Source organism: Lutra lutra, chromosome 14, assembly GCF_902655055.1.
Source record: "Lutra lutra chromosome 14, mLutLut1.2, whole genome shotgun sequence".
In the NCBI taxonomy this organism is placed as follows: Eukaryota; Metazoa; Chordata; class Mammalia; order Carnivora; family Mustelidae; genus Lutra; species Lutra lutra.
This window is the reverse complement of record NC_062291.1, coordinates 76,639,035-76,660,089: the sequence shown is the minus strand read 5'-3', so window position 1 is coordinate 76,660,089 and position 21,055 is coordinate 76,639,035. Positions and strand designations below refer to the sequence as shown.

At 47.2% G+C, this 21,055-nt stretch overlaps 1 protein-coding gene across 2 annotated transcripts in view; it reads left to right on the top strand.

Moving 5' to 3' along the window:
- PRLHR (prolactin releasing hormone receptor) overlaps window positions 1-13,391 on the top strand; it is a 54,507-nt gene extending 41,116 nt beyond the window's left edge. The window contains exons 5-7 of one of the 2 annotated variants that reach the window (XM_047701422.1): window positions 7,876-8,004; window positions 8,191-8,340; window positions 8,610-13,391. In XM_047701422.1, the coding sequence (XP_047557378.1) occupies window positions 8,616-9,728 (1,113 nt within the window). In that variant the 5' untranslated portion in view covers window positions 7,876-8,004; window positions 8,191-8,340; window positions 8,610-8,615 and the 3' untranslated portion in view covers window positions 9,729-13,391. Of the gene's footprint in view, window positions 1-7,875; window positions 8,341-8,609 lie in introns of both variants that reach the window. The other variant, XM_047701423.1, reaches the window with a different exon arrangement.
- Window positions 13,392-21,055: the final 7,664 nt, after the last annotated feature.

Genomic DNA, 21,055 nt, shown 5'->3' with positions numbered 1-21,055 from the left:
AGAGGTACAGCTGTTTCACAAGCCCAAGAGCCCTGTGCTATTCCTTCTTTGGGCTCTGGGACCAGTTCTCTCCATTTGGCAAACTTGGGCTTACCTTATCTTAGGGATTTTTTTTTTCCCTCTTAAATATCATCTTCGTCTGTTTGCCCTGTTGCTATTTCAGGAATTGATGAGACATGGGAAATGAAATGTTTTCCAAATGCAGTGCTGGGGTCAAGATGTCTGAAGAGAGCTGGCCATGAAGGCTCGTAGCGTTTCTAAGGAGAGTACTTTGTGTACTTTGAACGTGCTGTATTGGTGTAAGGCAGTGGTTCTCAACCAGGGATGATCTTGTCCCTACCCGCAGTGGATATTGGCAATGACTGGAGACATTTTTGGTTGTCATAACTGGGTATGTGTGCCTACCTTCCAGGGGGTAGAGGCCAGGGATGCAGCTAAACATCCTACAAGGCCCAGGACAGCCCCCCATGACACAGAATTTTCCAGCCCAAAATATCAATAATGCTGAAGTTGAGCAACCCTGGGATAATGTGGTGCTGTGTTCCTTATATCTTTGGAAACTAGTTTTATTTGGCATTTTATTTTTCATAAAGAGGAACACAATGTCATATATTAGTGTAGGTTAAATTAATATATTATAAAATATTCAAAAGTCAACCTTAATTCTCTCATGTTTCTCTTGACATTTTCATTCAAAATGAGGGAGAAGCTGGGTAGGAAGTTAAGAGAGCATGAGATCTCCTCCTAGCTTTTGGTCTTCATAGTGGCACTGCTATTAAACACTGATAACAGGGGATCGTGAATATTTGTCATGACTCAGGGTTGCTCATCATGTGCTTTTATTTGGAGAAATTCCTCATTATATTCCCAAACTGGAGGTCAGACTCCAAATTCCCAGAATACTTTGCAAATAAAACTCAGGTTTGACATCCTGGCTCTGCCATTCTGATGCACCTGAATGAGACTTGCATTCAAAAGTGAATGACCCGGGGCACCTGGGTGGCTCAGTGGGTTAAGCCTCTGCCTTTGGCTCAGGTCATGATCCCAGGATCCTGGGATCGAGCCCTGCATCGGGCTCTCTGCTCAGCAGGGAGCCTGCTTCTCCCTCTCTCTCTGCCTGCCTCTCTGCCTCCTTGTGATCTCTGTCTGTCAAATAAATAAAATAAGTGAAATCTTAAAAAAAAAAATTGAATGACCCGAGGGAAGGGGGCCTCATTTTGTTGGACAAGGTGCAGCAGAGGTGCCTAGATTTTAGGGACAGTGATGTCTGCAAGATTGCGTTCCTAACACGGAAGTGGCCTTGGTGGAGGTGACAGAAACAGTGATAGGTGTTAGGTCCGTTATTGAACAAAACAAGACTGAGACAAAGTGAAAGTTATGCAAAGCTCTCTTCTATGCTAAGCATTAGAAGTCAGACTGACCGGCCAGGGCCGTCTCCAAAGAGAGCGACCATCCCCAGCTTACAGGCTTAAGAATTGACTGACTGACCGGTCAGGGCTGCCTCCGAAGAGAGCGACCCTTTCCCGTCTTATAGACTACCTTTTCTAGAGCAAAAGCCTGGCCACACATAGGTGGCCAATGAGATTGTAACACACAGAGAAAGTTGCATAGTCATGTTAGGTCACATGCAGGTGGCCAGTTGAATTACAATCTACCCTATAGTAGCTGTTTGAACTAACCTATTACTCTGGTCAGAATTGGCACTCAAGTTTGACGCCCAGAAGGTGGAGTTTACATTCTTTGGTGGTTAGGGAGACAGTATGTGTACTTTTACTGATTGGATGGCTCCATCTGGCCTGACTCGTCCTTGTATTCTGGGCTCTGTTATCAGGAACTGGCCGACCTGGCCTTGTATTCTGGGCTCTGTTATTAGGAACTAGCTGACCATATTTTATTGGTTTCCCAGACTTGCTCCTGAGTAACTTTCTCTGGGGGGAGGGGGCAGGATCAGTTTAAGTTTTACTGCACAAACAACAAAATGGCTTTTAACCAAGATGGAGTCGCTCTGGCTCAATAGGTCCTTACACTAGGTGGGACTTTCTTCACCAGTGATGGTTTTAAAAGCTTAGCCTTGAGGCCGGTTGCCAGTTCTTCCAACAATTTATGTGGACTAGTTGCCATTTTTTTCTATTTATACCAGCCAGAGCGCATTCTAGTGTTAGCAAGAAGGAACTCAGGCTGATGCACCAAGTTTGTCAGCAGCAATGTTATTTGAAACCTAGAGTCCTTTCCAAAGACTCTTCTTTCAGTGATGTTGTGAGTTTTCAGTTTAAAAGAGAAAGCAGAGGGTTCTCCTGTCTTGATAGCCTCCAGATGTGGGGCTGTAGGACTTTGGTAACAGACAGAAGAGGCGGCTGCTGGAGATGTAGGTAACTCCTTCCTGAGGGAACCCTGCTTGGGAGACCAGACAGCATCACCCTCCAGGCCTAGAAGAGGTGAAAGAAAACTGGAGGAACTGAGACATCACCTCCTCCCCCAGCCAAGGTGGGGAGCTCTTTGTCTGCTGTGGCACAAGTTTTGCTTAGAGAAGCCTTTTGTACTAGATTTCAATTTTATTTTATTTTATTTATTTATTTGATGGCGGGGGGCACAAGCAGAGCAAGTAGGAGTGGGAGGAGCAGGCTCCCTGCTCAGCCTGATGCAGAACTCGATCCCAGGATGCTGGGATCATGACCTGAGCTGAAGGCAGAGGCTTAACCCACTTAACCCACTGAGCCACCCAGATAAAATTTCAATTTTATATGCTGATCACGTTTTCAGTGTGTGTTGTCGGGAAAGTTTTATGTTTGTCTGAAGAGGTCCTTTGCATTTATTTCTTTAAGTGTTTGGACAATAAAGAAACTTGTCCAGAGGTGGGTGGCAGGGACAGATGCCCTGAGGGTGCCCCTCAATGTGGAATACACCAGTGCTTCTCTCTATTCTTAATTCCCTGACTGCTAACTCAAGATCTTATTTTTACTTATTTATTTATTTTATTCATTTTTTCAAGATTTTATTTATTTATCTGAGAGAGAAAGAGAGAGTGCGAGTGAGAGAGAGAGTGCACTAGGCACCAGGGATTAGCAGACTCCCTGCTGAGCAGGGAAGCATGCAGAGGGGCTCCATCCCTGATGGTGACCAGAGCCAAAGGCAGATGCTTAACCGCCTGAGCCACCCAGGAGCCCCTCAAGGTCTTATTTTTAGTTGAGAGCATAATTCATGGACAAACTGTTACTTAAAAAAATATAAAGAAACAGATTTATGGGATATATAAGTCCGGAAAGAACTGGGAAATCAGGGCTCAGGGATAGCTAATTTACAAGACTGTTAGTTCTTTGAGGGAAGGAATATGTCTTACTCATCTTTTTTTTTTTTAATTTTTAAAAAAGATTTTATTTATTTATTTGACAAACAGATCACAAATAGGCAGAGGCTGGGGGTGGGGTGGGGAGGGGAGGGTGGTGGGAAGCAGGCTCGCCACTGAGCAGAGAGCCGGATGTGGGGCTCCATCCCAGGACCCTGGGATCATGACCTGAGCTGAAGGCAGAGGCTTTAACCCACTGAGCCACCCAGGCACCCCATGTCTTACTCATCTTTTTCTCACTCAGGGCACCTTGTCTACCCCTTCTCCCATAGTGGGTGTATCACAAATATTTGTTGAATTAGCAGGTTTCATTGTTCCCTTTTCTCTGGTGGCAGGGAAGATTTTCCTACTCTACCTCAACTTTGTAGGTTACTCTGGGGACTCATCCACTCCTTTCCCAGGGAGCCCACCTTCAAATAGGAAAGAAGCAAGTTGTGTGTCCCACAGGCCCCTGCGGAGGGCACAAGGCTATTTGGGGCTCACTTTTGATTTTGAACAGGCTGAGAAAAAAAGCCCAGCCAAGGACGGTTTCCAGGCAGCAAAACAGCTTTTTTTTTTAAAATTTTTAAAGATTTTATTTATTTGACAGAGAGAGAGATCACAAGTAGGCAGAGAGGCAGGCAGAGAGAGAAGGGAGTCCAATGTGGGGCTCAATCCCAGGACTTTGAGATCATGACCCGAGCCAAAGGCAGAGGCTCAACCCACTGAACCACCCAGGTGCCCCAGCAAAACAGCTTTTAAGCCTCCACTCTTTTTAGGCAGAGCTGTGTTGGAGAATTTAAAAACAACTGGGGTGTGCAGGGCAAAGCTGGAAGTGATAATTGATATGTCTGGAGTCTGTGATGAAAAGCACTTTCTCAAGGTGATCTAAGGGAAACATTTTTTTTTCCACTTTAGTATGTGACTTCAGGTCCCTTCTTACCTGCTGGCTCAGGTTGTTGCCTTCTGCAGGCTGCCAGCCCCGCTGTACTGAGTGGGCATCTAGACCTTCTGCACAGATCAGCCTGAGAAGCCCGGGCAGCAGAGGGGAGCCTGGCTCTTGGAATCCACGCAGGACAGGCTTAAAAGAGAAAACTCTTTTTTGGCAGGGGCATCTATTTTGTTATTGCCTGGACCTAGACAAGTCTCAAAAAATTGCTATTTCTCAACTAGTAATTTAAATATATGTACATATATGTTTCTCGTACGGTTGGGCTAAGTGCAATATATCAGCATGAATTTAACTGGCATAAAATTTTCAGATCCCTTAATCCAGTTTCCCTGTGGTCCTTATCTCTGTTGTCTCTGTCTTCTGTTTTCTATATCCTGTTGTCTCCTGCCATCATAAAACATAATACCATCTTCTGAAGTTCATACAGCCCACGAGTTTTATCTTAAGCAAGGGACACTTAGGGTGAGCTGGGACGCCTGGGTGGCTCAGTCAGTTAAGTGTCTGCCTTTGGCTCAGGTCATAATCCTGGGGTACTTGGATCAAGCCCTGCATCAGGCTCAGTGGGGAGCCTTCTTCCTCTCCCTCTGCTGCTCCCCCTGCTTGTGCTCTCTCTCAAATAAATAAATAAAATCTTAAAAAAAAATCTGTTTAACTTAAACACAACAATGCTAGGGCTGTAGTCAGATTCGTTAGAGTTTCCTTTGATAAACCATAACAGAGGAGGATTCCTATATTTATTTAATCCCATTTGAACCTTCTTGTATTTTCAGTGTGTGCAGGTGCTTCTCTCATTCATTAGGAGGCAGTAAAGTGTGAAGTACTTTGGCTCTAGAACCAGGTGAATCTAAGTGGAAGTTCCAGCCTCACTGCTTAGAGTTGTGCCATTATCCAACTGGCCTTGAAGAGCCAGTTTCCTCATCCCTAAAACGGATATAATAAGAATTTTGAGGCGATCAAGTAAGATAAATATGTAATGTACTTAGCCTAGTATCTGGTAAGTAAAAAGCCCTCAACAAAGAGTGGCTATTTTTATCCATTCAATCATAAGAAACATGTACTGGGTATCTGCTGGGTTCAGGCATATTGTAGGTATCCAGAAAGAATTTATAGTTGTGGTTGGTGGATGCAGGGGATTAAAACACTTTCAAATGTAGAAAGTAATAAAGGACAGAACGATCATGAAAGAGAAAAGACTTTGAGGAAAAGATAATCTTTGAGTTGGGTCTTCTGGGAGGTGAAGAATGTGGAGTTGAGTGGGGACCAAGCAACCGGCATTCTGGAGAAAGGGAATGACCTCTGAGAGTGTTATCAGACAGGAATGATGAGAACATCCAGCTTGGCTTAAATATATATATATGAGAGAGAGATAGAGAGAGAGATGGATAGAGGTGGGAGGCCAGCCCAAACATAAAAAATGAGAGAGGATGAGACAGAATAGGGGTCCATGTTGGTTGGAAATGCCAGGCTGAAGGGCCTGGCCTTCCTCTGATGGGCCATTGAAAGCTTTTGAGGATGAGGAGGTAATAAAATCCCGTGATTTGCTATCTACTATATGGAGTACTATTTTTCTTCCATTTGTCCTAGAAAATTGTTTATTTATGATCTCTCAGGTTTCTAGAGCACTATTAGTTCAGACAGGAAAGTCTAAACATTGGTATGATTTAATCATGATGTCCTGGCGGAGTGAGAGGGACTAGCCTTCATTCTGGTGAAGACCGGAGAGAATAAAGATTTAAAGTGGACTATTCTAGTCTTAGATGTTTACTTCCTTTTTACTCTGCAAATACTGACAACAATAAAACTCATACCAGATTTGATCTGGAACTTGGCAAATGACCGACTTTCTTGTCTGGAAGGTGTCCCAGTGGTTAACTTCCAAATACTGACATTTGCATGCAGTAGGCATGCCTACAAAAAGAAGGTTGTCTTTTTATTATTTTTAGTATTATGTATCAGTGATATCGACCAGAGTGATGGCTCTAGTTATGGGGACTAACCACATCCCAAATCCCTTTTTTACCTTCATTACCATGATTTCCTCTGCTTAAGATATTTTGAAGCAAAAGGGTGCCTCTGCTTTTGGGTGTGTATAACTCTGTTTGTGAACATGATGGGAAACATTAGCAGGTAAATGATAAGGCAGACCCCCAGACTGCATTTCATTCTGATGTTTTTGTCCTTATCAGATTGGCTTCAGCTATATTGATTATAACTCAGGGAGTGTGTGGGTTTAGAATAGATACAGTTGTATCACATTGATTGCTTTTCTTCCATTGTTGACTTTTCCTTCTGTATGAGTCAATCACTTGAATTTGCAAGGTGGACTAATTTTGCTTCTTCCCAGCCTAATCCGGGCATCTGCGGCTAGAGAACAAAGGACAAAAGCTTACAGGAGAGGGGACAAGGAGGGGATGAGGCAGATTCAAAGGAAGAAGGTTACAAAGCCTCCTTCCTTGACCTCCTCCCCACTGTCTTTCAGGTTAATTTGCATTTCAATGAGAATTTACTGCTGCTGGAGATTTTATGTAACTTTTAAGCTTCTCAAATGTCGGTTACTTTTGTTATTCTTGTGGAAATCCTGCAATCACTAGTATCATTTTTAATCCTAAAATGAGGTAAGGAGGCCTGCGTGTATTTATGTAAGGAAGAAGACGGTAGGGTCCCAGTCCTGAAGCTTGCCTACTGTCCTGGAAGAGTCAGGCAGATAAGGGATAGGTCATGGGGGCTGAGAAAGAAAGATCAGGGGCGCCTGGGTGGTTCAGTCAGTTAAGCGTCTGCCTTCAGCTCAGGTCATGATCTTGGGGTCTTGGGATGAGCCCCGAGCTGGGCTCCCTGCTCAGCAGGGAGTCTGCTTTCCTCTCTGCCCCTCCCTCCTGCTCATGCGCGGGCGCTCTTTCTCTCTCTCACACTCTCTCTCCAATAAATAAGTAAAATCTTAAAAAATAAAATAGCTACAGGGTGAGTAGGGGAGTACTGGGGCCAGGTATTGAATTGTGCCTGTGTAGGGTAACTGGAGTGAGAGAAGCATCTTCTGACCTAGGGAGGTGAGACAGCGTCGTCATTGGCACTAAGTGCTGGGACCCACAGCAGGAAGGCGTCACCACCCTCCGACCCCCAGAGACCCCTGCTTATTTTCCTCCACTTCACCCTACTGCTCTCCTAGTCGGCAGCCCAGCCCAGAAAACAGGCGGAGAGGCAGCTGTTTGAACCAGGCCAGGTCTGTTCTCTGAAAGCTTCGGACGCAGAGAGAGACGGGAACTCCTTAATGGTCCCCCCCCCCCCCGCCCCCAGGAACCCAAGTATCGAGCGGCGGGGTGCCGCGGGAGCTGTCCGCTGTTCTGAACTCTGTTACTTAGCTGGACTCGCGGCTCTCCAGGCACGCCGCAGCCTGGATGAAGGGCGCAGGGGGTCCCGGGAAGGGCGACGGCCTGTAGGTCTGCGGCGAGCTCCAGACTCTAAATTTTAAATCCCTGCCAGAACGTCCTGTTCACTCCAGCCCAGACTCTTAGCAGGGTCCAGCTCTTAGGGATGGGTCCCTCATCTCTTCCTCACATCCCGTGGTGTAGCTCAGTCCCTCACTCCACTTCTTACCCTGCTCCAGGTCATCCTGAGAGCCTGGCGCTTGAAGCCGCTCCTCCCTCTTCATCCACCGCTCCCTCCGCCGGAGCAGGACACTGCCAAGGCTCAGCAAGCTCCCGCATCGAGATTCTCCCTCGTCCCTCTCACCCAGGTTTGTCTGCCCTTCCTCCCTTTTCTGTTTCCATCGTCTTCACACTACCCCTCTACCTAGTTGTCTAAGCACCAGTCGGGTGGTGCGCGCTCCGCCCCCATTTTCCATACAAGGGAGCGCTGGATGGGGAGGCGGGGCGGAGGGGAGGGGCTCCCCAGTCCCTCTCAAAAACTGCGAGCCCACCAGCCCACTGGGAACTCCCGAATCTGTTGAGCTCCGGAGGAGAAGCGAGAAGCCTGCACGGCCGTCGTGGGCTGAGGACCGCCAGGGGGACAGCCGGGATTCGACCCCTCCGTCCCCGGAGCGTTTTTCTGCAAGCCAAGCCCCACTCACCAGGTAGGATCATGCTCCTGGGTCTGACCTGCGTAGGCTGCAAAGGCTCTACATTGAATAGGAGGCGTTTAAATAACCTGTGCATACGTAATCTCGCATAGATTTATTTTTACATAGGGGGGATGACAGTACTTCTGATTGTTGTAATTTATTTTGGCCAGTTATTCTAAAGGGAGTATTTGGATACTTGAGGTGGGGGAGGGAGGCACAATTGGTGTAGTAGGGGATGGATGGACAATGGGAAGTGACGGGCTTTGATTCTCTTTGGACAGGTGGCCATGGCCTCACTGCCGACTCAGGAACCCCCGGTCCCTGACTTATTTTCTGGGTTGCCACCGGCGGCCTCAACTCCTGCCAATCAGAGCATAGAGGCCTCGGCGGTCAATGGGTCTGTGGCTGACCCAGGCGCTCAGGCCATCACACCCTTCCAAAGCCTGCAGCTGGTGCATCAGCTGAAGGGGCTGATCGTGCTGCTCTACAGCATCGTGGTGGTTGTAGGGCTGGTGGGCAACTGCCTGCTGGTGCTGGTGATTGCGCGGGTGCGTCGGCTGCACAACGTGACCAACTTCCTCATCGGCAACCTGGCCTTGTCCGACGTGCTCATGTGCACCGCCTGCGTGCCGCTCACGCTGGCGTACGCTTTCGAGCCCCGCGGCTGGGTGTTCGGCGGCGGCCTGTGCCACCTGGTCTTCTTCCTGCAGCCTGTCACCGTCTACGTGTCGGTGTTCACGCTCACCACCATCGCGGTGGACCGCTACGTCGTGCTGGCTCACCCGCTGCGGCGGCGTGTCTCACTGCGCCTCAGCGCCTGCGCAGTGCTGGCCATCTGGGCGCTGTCCGCGGTGCTGGCGCTGCCGGCCGCCGTGCACACGTACCACGTCGAGCTCAAGCTGCACGGGGTGCGCCTCTGCGAGGAATTCTGGGGGTCTCAGGAGCTCCAGCGCCAGCTCTATGCTTGGGGGCTGCTGCTCGTCACCTACCTGCTCCCCCTGCTGGTCATCCTCCTGTCTTACGTCCGGGTGTCGGTGAAGCTACGGAACCGCGTGGTACCGGGCTGCGTGACCCAGAGCCAGGCCGACTGGGACCGCGCGCGCCGCCGCCGCACCTTCTGTCTGCTGGTGGTGGTCGTGGTGGTGTTCGCCGTCTGCTGGCTGCCGCTGCACGTCTTCAACCTGTTGCGGGACCTCGACCCGCACGCCATCGACCCCTACGCCTTCGGGTTAGTGCAGCTGCTCTGCCACTGGCTCGCCATGAGCTCGGCGTGCTATAACCCCTTCATTTATGCCTGGCTGCACGACAACTTCCGTGAGGAGCTGCGCAAGCTCTTGCTTGCCTGGCCACGCAAGATCGCACCGCACGGCCAGACCATGACAGTCAGCGTGGTCATCTGAGGGCCCCACGTCAGGGCTTGGTTGGGGAGCTTCACGTCCACTCGTCTCTGGGAGTGCCCAGCTGAGGCCGGACTGGAGCACTTAACGCCCAACGCCAGGGCGAATCCAATACGTGGCAAAACTTCCAGCTTAGCCCTCCTGTCCAGTTGTCTTGCCTTGTCCTTGTGTCTATGTAAAATGTGAACTGAGCTTTGGTGGGAGTCTTGTGCTTTGCCTGGAAGAGGCCAGGGAGAGGGGAGAGGATTTATTATTTCCTCTTTATGCCCTTGAATGCCAAACAAAGCTCTTTCTCTTGGTTCACAACAGTAAATCAGAACCCTGGCTGTCTTCCTTGCTTTCCCTTCTACATGCTCAATGGTGAGATGAAGGAACAACGGGGGTGGGATTTTAAATGACTGCGTTGAGGTTGGTGAAGCTTTTTGGGTTGCCTTTTAAAAAGACTCAACTGAGCTATCATACCTGATATTTATGAGTCAGTTTGAACCCATTAATTCTTAGGATTCCAGGGAAATATGTATTACAAATCTATATCTGGGATTCCAGCATTTCCTGAATAAGAACTTTCCACACAAAAAAGTGTTTTACTTTTAGATTCCCTTGATTTTATGTCACAAAAGTGCTCAGGAGCCACCTCTCAAAAGGCCTTGCTATTGTTTCCCTCCTCCTAATCCCCTAACTTCTATTTGAAAATGATAAGGTGAGTTAGTCAATGAATTGGTAAATAAATAGGGACAAGAAAAATGGTACAAATCACTTAAAGGGGCATGTAACTGTGCATGAGACAGACATCTATCTCTGTGTGTGCTTGTATATATATATCCAGTGTTTGCCATACAGCAAGTACATAGATACTTGGTTTTCTGAATACTCAATGTAAACGATGTTCCAAAGCATTCTCTTGCATTCTCTAATTGCTCAATTGCAACAGATCAACAGCTGTCATCTGACTGCTCAACACCTGCTCGGTGGTGACATGCTTAGAACACAATCAACCCAGAAAGCAAGGACTGGGAGAAGTTTACTTAAGGCCAGAACTGAAAAATAAACTACTACTCGACTGCCATCAAACACCTCATTCCTTCCAGGGTTAAGGGGACAGGTGAACACTGTTGGGCCATGATAGCAGGCTGATGATCCTCAAGAATTTTGTAAATGAGGACAAGTGCCCTGGGACAAGGGTTTTCATATTGTTGTGGGAGCAGTGAGTGGACAGTGAGGGTGAGAGTCTTGGGAAGTGATACACATTATCCACCTGTCAGATCAGCCCCCAACGCATAAAGGGCACAAACCAGTGCAGCAACTGCACATCTGTTACCATCTGTAAGACTCCAGTACCACCCTAGCTCACTATACAGTAGAATTAACCTCTCTCCTTGTCTTACTCTCTGAAATGAGCTCATTCACTCATGAAAGTGTGCCCTGAAATGAAGGGAAAGAGGGGAAAGACTTTGGGATGACAAGGATTAAGTCCTATTACTCCAATGCCATCAACCATGATGGGAGAGTAAGTATTCATGGTTGGGCTAGTTAGCAGTATGCATCTTCAGTAGTTATATAGCTAGACTGGTTGCAGCATGGAGGAGGGCAGGGAAAGGCTGGCTTGGGAGAAAGGAGAAAGCAGGTTAACTAGGGAGATGCAAGTTACCTTTGGCAATGGCACAAATAAGTAATGTTCAGCTTCATCTGTGGGTGTGGAGAACAAAGCCTGTGCTCTAATAATGTAGCCCACCTGTAGCATTATGTCACTTGCCCATTCTAAATGAGCTTATTCCCCAGGCATCCCAGAGACTGACTCCTGTGCTTCTAGCAGCTCTATTACTTGGGACGCTCAAGGCCAGACAGACATTTCATGTTTCCTCAGAGCACTCTTTTGATGGAAATGTGTGGACAATGGAGGGAATGGGGGAAAGGATGGGGTTAGTTGGGGGAGAGATCTGATTAATTGTAGTTTCTGTTTTGGAAAGTTTAAGTCCCTGGTTCTCATCCCTGGCTGCTCCTAGAATCAATTGGAGAGTTTTCAAAAAACATTGGTGCCTAGGTCCTATCCCCAGAGAGTCCAACTGATCTGAGATGGGACCTGGGCCTCAGCATTTTTTCAAAGCACTTCAGGTAACTTTAATATGCATCCAAGGCTAAGCCCCATTAGAATTGTCCTCTAGTGAGTCTCAGCAACATCTGAATGAAGCTTTGATTGTACCTGCCAAAGGTACTATGAATTTGGAGTTGAATTCTGACAGGGCGTTGCATGCTACACTCGGGGAATAATACTCTTTTAGTCTTCAAACAGTATTCATCAATCACACAGAGGCAAATCGTGTAATCAGAATATATAATTCATTCAATACTTCCTTATAAATCTCCTATGTGTAAGGCAGTGCATGAGTCCAATCAGTTGTTTTTTCAACTTGGGATTCATTTGCATTATAAAGTTTTACACCATGAATTATTCCAAATCCTGGTTTCCAGGGTGTTAAAAAAAAATGAAGTGTTCTCTGATTAGCTTGATTTAAATCTACATCAACTGTGAGACACTTTCTGTGTCTCACTAATTACTAGAAAAGCTACCAGCTGTTTCTATGCCTACAACTTAAGTTAAAAATTTAAACATTTGCATGGACTTTATGGAGAGCCTAAAGAGGCTGGAGAATTATGCTGTGTTTATAAACATCTTTACGAATGATCCAGATTGCCACCTGAACATCAGCTAATTAATTCTTACCCTATCTAAAACCTATCTGGGACTAGTTTGACTATAAAACAAACCAACTTAAAAAAAAAATCTCTCAGGAGTGAGTCCTATAGAAATCCACATAGCGCCGAGGTAGAAAATTTCATTTAGTATAACTTATTTTAGTTAATACAAAGCATTCGGTCTTCTTACTGCAAGAAGTCATAAAGGCCATAAAGCTGGGAGCCGATCCAGCCGGGTACTTGGCAGCCGCCCATTCCGAGGCCGACGGGAGGTTCTGTAATCCTCTCTGCAAGCATTGTCACTGGGTCTCACTTTTGGCAGGCCAATCAATAGATTTATCTCAGTAAATCAGCTGGGGAGTGTTTCAATATGTGCTGGCAACAGTTACCTGGAAATAGCAACTCTGAGAGATTCTAAGGGAACAATATTCCAATTGATGCAAGCTTCCTGAATTTTTGTTCTTATAGATTTTTCAGCCCGCTCTTCTATTGGGAGTGCTAAATTCCAGGTTTAATTTCTCAGGTAAGCTGGTTAACCATCTCTGTTCCATGGCTTCCTTTTCTGAACATTTAGTAGTCTTGCAAAATCAAGGGGACCCAGGCAAGAGCGTAGCTGGATCTGAGAGTGAACCCAAGGTCTATCCCCCATGGATGAGAGGTCAGGAGCCTTTTGTTCTACCAAGTAGATCTTCGATGGATTTCCCTCCATGCATTGATGTCTTTGTTATGTGTGTAAGATACCTGTGTGACTGACTCGCTGTATGAAGCTCTTCAGGCTGGGGCTTGCACTGTTCGATACCTTGTGGGTGCTCAAAAATATTAAATCAGTAGTACCATCTCAAGTTATATACATAGTATAAACTACATACCTTGAGTTGGCCAAAGTCAAAGCAAAAATAAATCATGTAAAGGAAAACATGCTACTCAATCTGGATTTGTCATATCTAACTAATTCCAGGAATGAACTGTTCATTTGGGGTCTTCTATGAACCGCTGGCTCCAACCTCAGTAATGACAGCATTTCAATACATGGTACCAAGCTCTGTGATTTCCAAAGTTGCATGCACCTCTACTCATCAAAGGAAGAGTAGAAAATTTCAGGCTTAATTTCTATACTCATCCTTAATCTGGATCATTATTTAAAGGCTAGCATTTTATTACTCATTTCCATCTATTACTTAGGAAATTTAAAAACATCCAAAACATGGGTCTATAAACCAAATTTGATGATTTAGATTCCAAAATGTTCATGACAGGGTCATGAAGCGGATTTTCTGACACTTCTAAAAGAAGACTTAAAAATGCATTTGTGGACACCTTTCCAGGGATCCACTTACTTTGCAAAGTGAGATAAGCTATATGCAGATGTTGGACATGTAAAATATTCCTTTGAATGGATGAAAGTTGTAATTTTGATACGTTAAAAGACTGCATTCTCCTTCAGTCTTTGGAAGTAGAAAGCCTTATTTTGAAAATTGAATGTGCACACTTCCAACAGCTTTTGAATCATTCCTCTCTGCTTTCCAAGTCAATTCCTCTTCATTTCCTACTCCTTATTTCTCTCTTCTGGCCCCTCTCTGCTATTTTCTCTTATTATCTATAATATACATCCCATCTGAAGCTCCCTCTTCTCAGGGGAGAGGAAGTGCTGGGATTCAAGCATCTGTCTTCTTGTGCGTTCGTATAAGGTGAATCATGTTGGAGAGATACTCTGGCTAATTCTGTCACAGAGGCAGCCTTCACCAAATCCATGGAGAGCTGCTGCCCATTGCGTTTCCTGCCCACTGTGGGGTCTTGGAGTTCACACCATTGATCGTTTCCCAGACAAGCTCCAGGCAGAGAAGGACAACAGGAGTTTGCACAGGATCTCCAGCTGGGCCCTTAATGTGCTAAATCTCCCAGAGAGCTCTCAAGAGGGGCCTAACAACAAAAGGTCAGATGTGTTTCATTTTGTTGTTTGGGGCTGGAACAAGAAAACCAGAGCCAGAAAAAGCAAAGGACAATCTCCTCTTTTAAGTATTCCTTGCCTCCCTCTCTCAGCTCTAAAAAAAAAAAAAAAAGTCCTCTTCTTGACTTGTTGATGACTAAACCCCACAGTCCCAGAACTCATCTCCTCCTTCTGGAGTGACACCTAATGATGAATGGAAAGCTACACCCTTCTCCCCCATCACACACAGTATTGCCAAGTAATGAAAAAAAAAAAAAAGTCCTTTGAGCTGGAAAAATTAAATAAAAACTCGGGTCTGAGTTAGAAGTCAGGCTCTGGGCTTTTTCTCCAGCCCAGAAAACCAGAGTTACCCTTGGGTCTTGATCCTAGAAGGACGGCCCAGTCACCTGAATCTGGGGCTCAGCGGTTTATGGTAACATGTCCTGGGGTGGTGGAATGGGTGGCCTGGCCAGGTGGGGGGTGGGGCCACTGTGTGGAGAAAATCCTTCCGGGGCGACCGCCCATTGCCTGGCACATACTGGGGAGAGCACTGACCTCATTAGCACAGAAAGGAGCCAAGGGCAAGCTCAGGTGGAACGCTAGAGCACATGAAGATGACTTCAACGGCCGTAATGGTTTCTTTAAAACAAGCCTCTTTATTCCCCTTTCCTTCCTACCCCAGTCTCCTCCAGCAAAGCCCCTTTCCTTTCTGTGATATAATTGCAGAACTTGGGCTGTTTTCACATAACCATTGCTTTCTGGGAAATGGGGGTCTTCCAAGGCCTCTCCTGAGACTAATAAGTCATCTCCACCTGCAGCTGCAAGGAAGCAAGACCTGGCCAGAACCCACGTCCTTCTGCCTGACCTAACCGACCTCACCTTGGGGAACTGGCTCCATCAGGGCACTTAAGGGCCTGTCGTCTGGCATGTCAGGCCTGGGGCAAAGGAGAGGTCCCACTTCCAGCGCTGGAGGAGGATGACCCGCCTAGGGGATAGTCTTGGGGACCTGGGAGTTCCGGTGGGGCCTGCCAGCTGCACCAGCACCGCCATCATGGGCACCAGTGCTTCCCACTGGTGCAAGGGTGGGTTGGCCCCCAGGGACCAGCTGAGTGTCCATGGCCTGGCTGCTGGGGTCATTCTCCCCGCCCGAGGGCAGAGGGTGTCTCCCACCACACGAGTGTGCTTTCAAAGGCTCAGAGGGAGTCACCAGCAAATCTCTCTGCGTCCACATCCGCACGCGGTTCCTGCACCATAGGATTAACTTTGGCCCCCGAATTCCAGCACTGGGGGCACAGCGCCTTCCTGCGCTACCTCGTGGTCCTCTTGCAGATGAGCGACGGCGCTGTGTCTGGGTTTGGGTTTATTGTCCTCCCTGCGGATCTCTCCGCCCTCGAGGGGCTGCGCTCAAGGGGCTGCACGCCTCCGTTGCAGACCTCATTGTGGCCAACAGCACTGGATCTACACTGTTTGCCATGGTCCACGCTGTGGCGCCTCCCTGCCGCCTCTGGCAGGGTCGCGGCCCTTCCAGCCTGTGTGAGCACAGACCGGCCCGGCCGGCGCGCGCCCCCAGGCGGAGCGAGGGCTCACTGCTACCGCTGTCCCGGCTGCCTGCCTGTCTGCAGGCCCTGCTCCCCGTGCCTGAACGTCCTTCACCCGCTCCTGAGCCTCACCCTCAATGCTCCTTCAGTGTCCCGCCACTGCTCTGCCCCGGCACCGCCCGCGCCTGCGCCAACCCCACGCCCTCCAGTTCTCGCCCAGCTCCGGGGCTTGCCTTGGGTCTCCAGGCTCTGCTTCTCACTCTTCTGCTCCCTGGACCCAGGGGAGGCCGGGGCCGCCCTGTCTCTCCGCCCTGCTCCCTTGCTCTTCCCGGACTCCAGCCCCTGGGCACTGCGGCGGGCCCCCGCCAGGAGGCGCTTAGGGATGGGGGCGCAGCGGGGCAGGAGGTCTAGGCACCGAGGCGCTGCAGTGCGACGTCTGCAACCTGCCAGGTGAAGCGCGTTCAAGGTTCTTGGAGAGATTCTGGCATTGGTGGCGGGGCTTGGAGAGGATGCTCTCAGGCCGTCCCTGGGGGAGCTTCTCTTGCCCTGGGCAGCTGTCCAGCCCTGGCGCGGGGAAGCCATACTTCGGGGCTCCTCTCCACCGCAAGTTCTGTCGCCTTATTCTAAGTGATCCATACTGTAAGGACCTATTTAGAAACTGTCCCTGCTCCCCTTCCCCCAGGGGATTTACTTGGAGTCAAGTCCCGGAAACCAGCTTCAGGTAACAAAGCCCAGATACAAAGGTGGGTCAGGCCAGGTGGAGACATCCCATCAGTGAGGGGATGCATACTGTCTCCCTGGTTACCAAGGAGTATGGGCCCCGCCCTTCCAGAGCCTTTTGGGCTCCAATCCCAATCAAGGTGTAATAGGCTGGTTCAAATGTCTACTAGGGTAAATTGTAACTCAATTGGTCACCTAGCATCACTGTGGAGTTTCCTGTGTGTGTTACAATCTCATTGGCCACCTGTGCGTGGCCAGGCCGGACCTCATGACCTTTGCCCTTAAAAGCTAGACTGTGGGGGCGCCTGGGTGGCTCAGTGGTTTAAGCCTCTGCCTTTGGCTCATGTCATGGTCTCAGGGTCCTGGGATCGAGTCCCACATCGGGCTCTCTGCTCAGCAGGGAGCCTGCTTCCCCCCCCCCCCTGCCTGCCTCTCCACCTACTTGTGATCTCTGTCTGTTAAATAAATAAAAAATATTAAAAAATATTAAAAAAAATAAAAAAATAAAAGCTAGACTGTGAAACAGAGAAGGGTCGCCCTCTCTTGTAAGAGGTGCGGCCCAGAACATTCGGTCAGATTATTGATGCTTGGCGCGACATAAAGCTTTGCTTGACCTTTGCTTTGTATCAGTCTCGCTCCTTTAATCATGGACCCATTATTGGGGCATAACATATACTTAGTTTCTTAGGTGTCCCTTGGTCACTGTGGAAACAACGTCTGACTTTCGAGGAAGAAATCCGGAGTTTCCGCGGGGTAGAGTCCTTACCTGTGGGGCAAGCTGGTGGGGATCCATCAGCTTCCATGGTAAGTGGCTGAGTGTGTGTGCTTGCCGGGTGCTGCCTGGAGAGCGCCGGGCTCCCCGCGGGGCTTCTGACCAGGTTGTGTCACTTGATTGCCTATTTCCCGAGCATTATCTCTAAGTGGGAAATAACACAAAACCGTTTATACTGTGTACATGTTGCGGACTCCAGAGATCTCATCCTTCCTGCTGGTGGAAATGATGAGGGAAGGAAACGGATTCACAGGTCCAGAGGAGGAGCCAGACCTTGGGGGGCCTCTCCCAGCAACTCCCCTGGGCAATGAATTTGGCTGTTTTTCCTGCGTGCCAACTGGCAGCGCCCAGCAAGGTCTTCACGGTGGGAGCTGAGGTTCCTGCAACCTGGTCAGAACACACTGCATGTTTCTGTAGATGTGGGGTCAGCAGGTGGAAGAGAGCTAGCCCAGGAGAAAAACAAAAACCACCTGTTGGCCCACTGCTCCAGGAAATTGTTGATCTAAAGCCAGGCTTCTTGCTGAATAAGGAACTTCATATATATATGTATGTGTATACACACACACACACACACACACACACACAACACACATACATATATATGTTACAAAATAACAAATCTTTTACTTTAAAAAACAATAGGTGAGAATCTCCCATTCCTCTCTCCTGGGGAGGTTAATAGTTCGTGCTTTTCTTTCCAGACTCTATCAGGACCTCACATATATGCAGTTTATAGTTAACAGAAATGGGATTAAACTGTACAGAATGTTTTATAATTTACTCCCCCTTAAAATTATATTAATGATGGACTTCCATGTTGAGACGTAGGGATGGCCCTCCTTCTAGGCTGGCTGATTGAGCAGGAGTCGGTGGTCTGAAGGTACCACTGTTTAGCCATTCTTCAGGCAGTGAGTGGCATTGGTTGAAGGGACAATTTCAGGACTTAGAAGGGCTCCCAGAGCTCTGCAGGAAATGCAGAGCAGTTTGACTTCATTGTAACCACAGAGACTAGGATGCTGCTCCTGGGTGGATGGGGGCAGGGCGAGGGGAGGATTCTTTGTGGAAACTTCCCATTGATACCATCTGAGCAGGTTGTGGGAACCTTGGTCCCAAAACAAAGACCTCGCCTGTTTCTCCTTGACTGTGTCCAGGTCCTGCTGAGCACCTGATCATGGCTGGAGCCACCCAGGCTGTTCCTCAGTACACAGTAGTTGCTGTTTAAAATGATACACTGACAACCCAGGGTGTGATTTTCCCAGGAGCTGGGAGGTGGGGTTGGATTCCCTCTTGTATGTTGAATTCACAAAGGTCAAAGGCCAGGGAGAGGGAAGTACTTCACCTTCTTCTTCTTCTTCTTTTTTTTTTTCATTCTTATTTAATTTATTTTTTTATTAACATATAATGTATTATTTGCCCCAAGGGTACAAGTCTGTGAATCATCAGGCTTACACACATTCATCATAGCACATACCCTCCCCAATGTCCATAACCCAGCCACCCTCTTCCTACCCACCTCCCCCACCCTGGCAACCCTCTGTTTTGTGACATTAAGGGTCTCTTATGGTTTGTCTCCCTCCCCATCCCATCTTGTTTCATTTTTTCCTTTCCTACCCCCCAAACCCTCCACTTTGCCTCTTAAATTCCTCATATCAGGGAGATCATATGATAATTGTCTTTCTCTGATTGACTTATTTTACTCAGCATAATATCTTCTAGTTCCATCCATGTCATTGCAAATAGCAAGATTTCATTTCTTTTGATGGCTGCATAGTATTCCATTGTATATATACACCACATCTTCTTTATCCATTCATCTGTGGATGGACATCTAGGTTTTTTTCCATAGTTTGGCTATTGTGGACATTGCTGCTATAAACATTGGGGTGCACGTGCCCCTTCGGTTCACTACATTTGTATCTTTAGGGTAAATACCCAGTAGTGCGATTCCTGGGTCGTAGGGTAGCTCTATTTTCAACTTTTTGAGGAACCTCCATGCTGTTTTCCAGAGTGGCTGCACCAGCTTGCATTCCCACCAACAGTGTAGGAGGGTTCCCCTTTCTCCGCATCCTCGCCAGCATCTGTCATTTCCTGACTTGTTCATTTTAGCCATTCTGACGGGTGTGAGGTGATATCTCATTGTGGTTTTGACTTGGATTTCCCTGATTTCGAGTGATGTGGAGCACTTTTTCATGTGTCTGTTGGCCATCTGGATGTCTTCTTTACAGAAGTATCTGTTCATGTCCTCTGCCCATTTATTGACTGGATTATTTGTTCTTTGAATATTGAGTTTGATAAGTTCTTTGTAGGTTTTGCATACCAGCCCTTTATCTGATATGTCATTTGCAAATATCTTCTCTCATTCTGTCAGTTGTCTTTTGGTTTTGTTGACTGTTTCCTTTGCTGTGCAAAAGCTTTCGATCTTGATGAAGTCCTAATAGTTCATTTTTGCCCTTGCTTCCCTTGCCTTTGGTGATTTTTCTAGGAAGAAGTTGCTGTGGCTGAGGTTGAAGAGTTTGCTGCCTCAAGGATTTTGATGGATTCCTGTCTCACATTGAGGTCTTTCATCCATTTTAAGTCTATTTTTGTGTGTGGTATAAGGAGATGGTCCAGTTTCTTTCTTCTGCATGTGGCTGTCCAATTTTCCCCAACACCATTTGTTGAAGAGACTGTCTTTTTTCCTTTGGACATTGTTTCCTGCTTTGTCAAAGATTAGTTGACCATAGAGCTGAGGGTCTTTTCTGGACTCTCTATTCTTTTTTTTTTTTTTTTTTTTTTGGACTCTCTATTCTGTTCCATTGATCTATGTGTCTGTTTTTGTGCCAGTACCATACTGTCTTGATGATGACAGCTTTGTAATAGAGCTTGAAGTCTGGAATTGGGATGCCACCAACTTTGGTTTTCTTTTTCAACATTCCTCTGGTTATTCAGGGTCTTTCTTTCTTTCTTCTTTTTTTTTTTTTTTAAAGATTTTATTTATTTATTTGACAGACAGAGATCACAAGTAGGCTGAGAGACAGGCAGAAGGGAGGGGGGAAGCAGACTCCTTGCTGAAGCAGAGAGCCCAATGCAGGACTCGATCCCAGGACCCTGGGATCATGACCTGAGCCGAAAGCAGAGGCTTTAACCTACTGAGCCACCCAGGCGCCCCAGGGTCTTTTCTGGTTCCATATAAATTTTAGGATTATTTGTTCAATTTCTTTGAAAAAAAAAATGATGGTACTTTGATAGGGATTGCATTAAATGTATAGATTGCTTTAGGTAGCATAGACATTTTCACAATATTTGTTCTTCCAATCCATGAGCATGGAACCTTTTTCCATTTCTTTGTGTCTTCCTCAATTTCTTTCATGAGTACTTTATAGTTTTCTGAGTACAGATTCTTTGCCTCTTTGGTTAGGTTTATTCCTAGGCATCTTATGGTTTTGGGTGCAATTGTAAATGGGATCAACTCCTTAATTTCTCTTTCTTCTCTCTTGTTGTTGATGTATAGAAAGGCAACTGATTTCTGTGCCTTGATTTTATATCCTGACACTCTGAATTCCTGTACAAGTTCTAGCAGATTTGTAGTGGAGTCTTTTGTGTTTTCCACATAAAGTGTCATATCATCTGCTGAGAGTGATAGTTTGACTTCTTCTTTGCCAATTTGGATGCCTTTAATTTCCTTTTATTGTCTGATTGC